This window comes from Phoca vitulina, unplaced genomic scaffold (genome assembly GCF_004348235.1).
Source record: "Phoca vitulina isolate PV1807 unplaced genomic scaffold, GSC_HSeal_1.0 scaffold11, whole genome shotgun sequence".
Taxonomy (NCBI): Eukaryota; Metazoa; Chordata; class Mammalia; order Carnivora; family Phocidae; genus Phoca; species Phoca vitulina.
This window is the reverse complement of record NW_022589714.1, coordinates 45,584,555-45,591,308: the sequence shown is the minus strand read 5'-3', so window position 1 is coordinate 45,591,308 and position 6,754 is coordinate 45,584,555. Positions and strand designations below refer to the sequence as shown.

General features: G+C 53.6%; 1 protein-coding gene across 3 annotated transcripts in view; it reads left to right on the top strand.

The window, feature by feature from the left end:
• FGD2 (FYVE, RhoGEF and PH domain containing 2) overlaps positions 1-4,258 on the top strand; it is a 23,040-nt gene extending 18,782 nt beyond the window's left edge. For all 3 annotated transcript variants that reach the window (XM_032409907.1, XM_032409906.1, XM_032409909.1), the window contains 3 exons: positions 2,672-2,818; positions 3,368-3,514; positions 3,869-4,258. In XM_032409907.1, the coding sequence (XP_032265798.1) occupies positions 2,672-2,818; positions 3,368-3,514; positions 3,869-4,084 (510 nt within the window). In that variant the 3' untranslated portion in view covers positions 4,085-4,258. The remainder of the gene's footprint in view (positions 1-2,671; positions 2,819-3,367; positions 3,515-3,868) is intronic.
• Positions 4,259-6,754: the final 2,496 nt, after the last annotated feature.

The following is a 6,754-nucleotide window of genomic DNA, read 5'->3' as shown; positions in this document are numbered from 1 at the left end:
CCCCCCCCACCTCACCTGTCCCCCCTCTGCCTCCACCTTCCTGGCTCCTGGCCACTCAGGGCTCCCCGCCAACTCTGCCGGCTTGAACCCATGCCACCGAGAGGCGCTGGGCACTGACTCTGGCCCAGGTACGTGGGGGGCCTTGTGTGGACCTCACGGTGGCCCCCTGTGACGCAGGGGCTTCTGTGATCCCTGTTCTGCACGTGGGGAAATGAGGCTCGCAGGCGTTAGATGAGGTGCTCGAGACACTCCCCAAAGCTGGCCCTACGCGTTCATCTGCTCTTACCACCGTTTCCCGAGAGCCCCAGACCCAGCACCAGGAGACGGTCTCCCACTCTAGGTGGGGCGTGCACACCTCTCAGCCCCCCTCAGGCCTGGCACCCACCACCCCACCAGCCCCAAGCCTATCCTCCTGTCTTCTTGAGCGACCTTGGCTAACGGGCCCTTCCTCTCCGGGGAAGTCCTCGGCCCTCCAGCCCCTGCTCAGTTCTGTGGCTAACTGTGCCTCGGTTTCCTCACCTGGGCGGTGGGGATTATAATACCTGCCTGCAGGGTGATAGTGAGCTCCTCCTTTCCTTCCTCAACAGTTCAGGCGGGGCTCACTCAGAGGAGCAGCACCAGCTGATTGAGGAAGGAACCTGTCCCCTCCTCTTACCAGCTCAGGCCCGGTTATCAGAGGCAGATCTTGCTTGGCTTTTTAAGCACCTGCTGTACTTGAGCTGTTCTCTGTTGACCTGACAACCCCCTCCGTTTACTCTGCAAACAGAGAAGCCCTTTACGACCTCAGTCTTTAATGAGGAGACAGGAGACCAGCCAGGCAGGTTGGGGCTGGTCAGGGAGGTGTCCCCAAAATGTATTACATGGCAGTTGGGGCATAGAGTAAATTTCAAGGACTGGGAACACACCTGTGTGTGTGTAAGCGATGAGTTCTATCAGAGCCAAATAGAAAGGTTCTGGGGATTAGCTACTGTTCTTGGTGATTCACGTTTGTAAATAAGGGTTGAGTCAATTCACATTTGCAATTTAGTAAGTAGTTCCTAAAAAATTATTTAAAATAGTTAAGAAATACAAAGAGACACAAAGAATAACAATACCCATGTACCTACTTTCAAGGTACAGGGAAGAAATATAACATTCTGACAACTAAATGAAATGTACGATCCTTGATCGAATCATGGATGGGAAAAACAAAACCAGCCACAGAGGCCGTTACTGGGAAATTTGGGGAAAATTTGATCACAAGCAGTAATACTATATCGATGTTAAATTTCCCAAGTGTGATCATGACATAATGAATAGGCAAGAAAATGCCCTTGTTCTTAGGAGACACCAGCTATTTATTTGAGGGTGCGGTGTCATGACGACTGTAATTTATACTCAGATGATTCAGAAAAAAATACATATATATATAGAGAGAGAGAGAAAGCAAATATGGCAAAAATGTTAACAATCAGTGAGTTTGGTGGGGGCGGTATCATTGTATTATTCTTCCAACTTGTCCGTAGGTTTGAAATTTTTCAGACTAAAAAGCTGGTGGAGGAGAAAATAAATACACTAGCAATATAAAAAAAATGTAAATCTCAACAAAATAAAATATTCCCAAGGTAGTTGAAGCTCCCTGTGTGGGGCTCTATGAGAGATCCCTGGTCCAATTTCGGGGTTTCTCATGCCTGCGCATACCTTTGTATTCTGTGAGTCATCTTTTCAGTGGTTTGGGTGCCCAGTTTCTGTCTCCCCACCTGCCAGACGGGAATCCTGGTGAGGGTGGGGCAGGCCAGGCCTTCTCCTGTGGGTCCCTCCCAGGCCGTGTGCTGTACTGGGCACCCAGATGAGCCCCCTGGTCTCTGTGTCTGGCCCCTTATTTCCAACCCTACATCCTGGGCTTACGGTGACAGCCCAGTCTCCCTGGAAGTTCTATCCTGCAGCCCCCATGCTTCTCTCCGAGTCTTGCCATGCCTCTTTCTTCTGGCCTCCCCAGCATGATCCATGTTGGTCTGCCTGGGGGCTTTCTCCACCCTGGCCGGGGGGGAGGGTGGGGGAGGCATTCCACCGAATGCACATGACAGGCCTTCCTGGCAAAAACAACCAGCCCTTCAATTTTATATTAGAACATACTTGACTCTAGGATTGAGTGGAATGCAAAATTTGCATGAATCTTAAAGCTAAACCATGGAACTTTAAATACCTGTCCTGTTTGGGGAGGGCCAGCTGCTGCCTGTGAGTGGAGTGGCCCTCGGCAGGTCACTGCCCCCTTGCTGTTGGGTGAGGATGAACGCGCCAGCACTGCCCACCTGGTCGGGAGTCTGGGACGATCAAGGGAGATGGCAGAGGGGAGAGAGAGCTTGGAGAAGTGAATCAGATGCAGGGGTGTGTGCAGGGAAGCCCCTGGGATTAATAGCCACCCTCACAAAAGGGGAATCGAGAGGCACCTACAGGGGGGGCCAGCTCTTGAGCCCCCAGCTGGGGGGAGTGCAGTCTGAGCTCTCCCCCAAAGCCATGGCCTCCAGGCTGGGCACCCCCTGTGTCTGCGTCCATTCCTCTCCCGAAGTTTGCTCTGTCTTCCTCCTGTCCCTGGGTGCTGTCATGCCCCCACCTCCCAGGCCAAGGCACCAATGCCGCCCTCCCCTGCCTCACCTGAGACCCCAAGCCCCTCCTGCCCGTCCGCCCCCAGGTGGTGTGCGCCAAGTGCTCTGACTACCGGGCTGAGCTCAAATACGATGACAACAGGCCCAACCGCGTCTGCTTCCACTGCTACACCTTCCTCACTGGAAACGTGCTCCCTGAGGACAAGGAGGACAAGAGGCGGGGCATCCTGGAGGTGAGGGCCGAGGGCCCCCACTCAGCAAATGTGTGCGGGCACCCACCACGTGCTGGCCCTGTCCTCGGGGCTGAGCAATGAGCCAGCCGTGGTCACACTCCCCATCCTCTGTCTGCCCGCGGTCCCAGGGAGGTGGGGGAAGACCCCTGCACGTTCAGCTGAACGCAGCTCCCAGGTTTCAAGGCGGTTCCCTTCTGCGGACCTCTGCCCACTTTCCAGTCTTCCCCATTCCCTGCTCATGCCTTCCCTGCCCACTAGACCACATAGGCCTCTCCCTTCTCAGGCCCCAGTTCTATTCCCTGGGGCAACTCACAGGTGATAAGCAGCCCCAGCACCTGCCCCAAGCTCGGGCTGGCTGGGGCTTGACCACAGCTCTGCCACGGACCACAAGGCCCTGATGGGACCTCTCTGAGGCTCAGGGACAAATGACCCCTCCTTGTAGGGGTGCTGCAAGGATTAGAAATAGGGATTGTCAAGCCCCCGGTCCAGTGTCTGTCACACAGTGGGTGCTCCGTTCCCCAACAGTCTCTCTCTTTCTCTGGTTTTCAGAAAGGGTCCGCGACAGGGTCCGAGCAGAGCCTCATGTGCAGTTTCCTGCAGCTGGTCGGGGACAAGTGGGGCAAGAGTGGCCCCCGGGGCTGGTGTGTGATCCCCAGGGATGACCCCCTCGTCCTCTATGTCTACGCTGCCCCTCAGGTAATGCCACCCCCTACCTCCCAAACCTCGGCCTTCTGGCGGTATATATGGGTATGGGGAGTATTGTTGGCCCCATATGCCAGAGGAGGAAACTGAGACCCAATGAGGATGTGGTTCCCTCCAGCCAGAGGGTTAGTGGCTTTCAGAGCTGGGCCCAGACTCCAGGTCACAACAGCTTTGCCCAGCGGGCAGCCAGTCCTCCTCCTCCTTGAAGCCCTCCCACCAGTCCACCCTGCCTCATGGGTGTTTGGGGAGTGAGAGGTGGGTATGTGGCTGTTACCTTCAGATTGGCTGTCCTAGGCGGTGGGGCTGACCAGAAAGACAGTGGCCCATGGCTCTCTCCTCCCCTCCCAGGACATGCGGGCTCACACCTCCGTCCCCCTGCTGGGCTACCAGGTGACTGCAGGGACCCAGGCAGACCCCCGGGTCTTCCAGCTGCAACAGTCAGGCCAGCTTTACACCTTCAAGGCCGAAACTGAGGAGCTGAGGGACCGCTGGGTGAAGGCCATGGAGCGGGCGGCCAGTGGCTGGAGCCCCAGGGGACCCAATGATGGAGACCTGTCTGACTGACCCCCAGCCGGCCCCTCTCCCCTTCAGAACCTGGCTCCTGGCCCGGGCTGACCCTGCGGCCTCTGTGATCCACCACTCTAAGCTGAGCTGTCAAATAACGGATTTCCAGGGGCACCTGGGCAGCTCAGTCTGTAGAGATGCAACTCTTGATCTCCGGGTCGTAAGTTTGAGCACTGGGTGTAGAGATTACTTAAAAAAAAATAAATGAACTTGAAAAAACAAGCAAGCAACCGATTTCCAGTCATTGGCGCCCAGACTGTGTGTCTTGATCTGGGATTCAGAAAACGTGGGTCTGTTCCTTGGGGGAGGGGGTGACCAAGCATCCCTGTTTGCCCAGGGCTGAGGGGGTTCTTGGGGTGTAGGACTTACAGTGCTAATACCTGGAAAGTCCCAGATAACCCAGGACTGTTGGTCACCAGTATGGTTCTTCTCCTCGGCTGTATACATTAGCATCACCTGGGGAACTTCAAAAAAAAACGATGAAGGGACGCCTGGGTGGCTCAGTCGGTTAAGTGTCTGCCTTCGGCTCGGGTCATGATCCCAGGGTCCTAGGATCCAGCCCCATGTTGTGCTCCCTGCTCAGTGGGGAGTCTGCGTCTCCCTCTCCCTTTGCCCCTCCCCCCCCCACTCGGGCATGCTCTCTCTCTCTCAGATAAATTTAAAAAAATCTTAAAAAAAAAAGATAAAAATAAATAAAAATAAACTAAAAATTAAAAAAATACCAATGCCCATATCCATTACAAAGATTTCCGATTTCATTGGTCTGGGATGAGGGAGGCACGGGAATGCTTTAGGAGTATCATCCTGAATCTCAGCTCGGGCTACCCAGATGAAGAGAGTGAGCAAACTAGCAATGGTTGAGCACCTGTCAAGTGCCAGACATGATAATAATTAGAATAATAAATAATAAACATCTACTGGGCCAGGCACTGTGCTGGGTGTGTCACGTGGATTATCTCATTTCACCCTCAAGGGTTATAATCCCCATTTTCCAGATGAGGACACTGAGTCCCGAAGAGGTTTAGCTCGAGGTCCTACGGCTGGTGGGTGACAGAGCCGCGTCAAAGCGCTTTCCACCAGGCAAGCAGAGAGGGGAGGAGAGTGGCAAAGAGGGAAAAGGTGGGAGGAGGAGGAGAGGACGGGAACGCGTTTGTCTGGCCCAAGGCTTGGGGGTGAAGCTGCTTTTCCGTAAGGGACCACTAGGGGGTGGCAGTGGCCCCAGTGTGGGCCCTGACGCGCTACCCCTTCCGTCAGGCCAGCGAGCCACAGCTGGGCTCTGCCCTTAAAGAAGGCAAGACCGGGGGGGCCTCTGGGTGGCGCAGTCGGTTAGGCGTTCAGCTCAGGTCATGATCTCAGGGTCGTGGGATCCACCCCACGTCAGGCTCTGAGCTCAGGGAAGAGTCGGCTAACATTTCTCTTTCCCTCTGCCCCTCCCCACGCTCTCTCTCTCAAATAAATAAATAAATCTTAAAAAAAAAAAAAAGGCAAAATGGACAAGCCATAGATCTTTGCCCCATTCCTGGCCCAGCAGTTTGCCTGCCCCTAATCTGAGGCTACCTCCTTGCCGTAGGGTATTTTAAAAAGCCCAAGAAAACCTCATTGGCACAATCTCTCTGGAACCAGGCTGGCCATGAGTTCATTCTTTCATTGAACAAATATTTGTTGAGCATCTTGATAGGAGCCAAATGCAGTTCCCGCACTGGGGAGATGGCAGTGAATGAGACGGACAAAAATGTCTGCCTTCATGGAGTTTATATTCTTATATAACAAAATAAATATAATAAAATGTAGAGCCTATCAGATGTGATAAGTGCTTAAATAGAGTGACAAATCATCCCAGACTTTCCTAGTTTTAAAACTGAAACTTCTCAGGGGCGCTTCGCTGGCTCAGTCAGGGGGGCATCCAACTCTTGATCTCGGGGTCGTGAGTTCAAGCCCCATGTTGGGTGTAAAGATCACTTAAATAAATAAAACTTAAAAAAAACACAGAAAGTTCTCAGGTCCCAGGAAACCCCTCAGTTCCAGGTAAACCACAATAGTTGATCACCCTAGCAGAAGAAAAGAATAAGAAAGGAAACAGGAAAATGGTGTGTGTGTGTGTGTGTGTGTGTGTGTGTTTAAGTAAGAAAGAGAGCCACACAGATATCGGAGGGAAGAGCATTTTGGGAGGAGGGGACAGCAAGTGCAAAGGTCCTGAGGTAGAAGCCTACCTGGCACATGCAGAGAACCTGAAGAGGTCAGTGTGGCTGGAGCAGAGTGGGCAGGAAGGAGATAAGAGGTGAAGACGTCCGATAATCGCTAAACTAGGGGTGAGGTTGGGGGAGTCAGATGCTGGCCCCGCTGAGAGCTGAGTGAGATGGAGAGTCATTGGGGTGGGGGTGGGGGGGACATCTGATTTGTTTTGACAGACTCCCTCCTGTCTCTTGTTGCATTAGACTGAACGGGGTGAGGGTGGAAGCTGTTTTGAGGCTGGTGCGGCAATCCAGGTGAGAGAGGCGATGAGAAGGGACTGGATTCTGGATTTATCCTGAAGGTAGAGCAGAGACTCCCTTACCGAGTGAACATGGCGAGAGAGGAGGAAGGAGCCAAAGGTGACACTGAGCTAGGCCTCTGATCTGAGAGCCTGGAGGATGGAGCTGCTGCTGACAGAGACGAGGAAGCCCTGGGAGG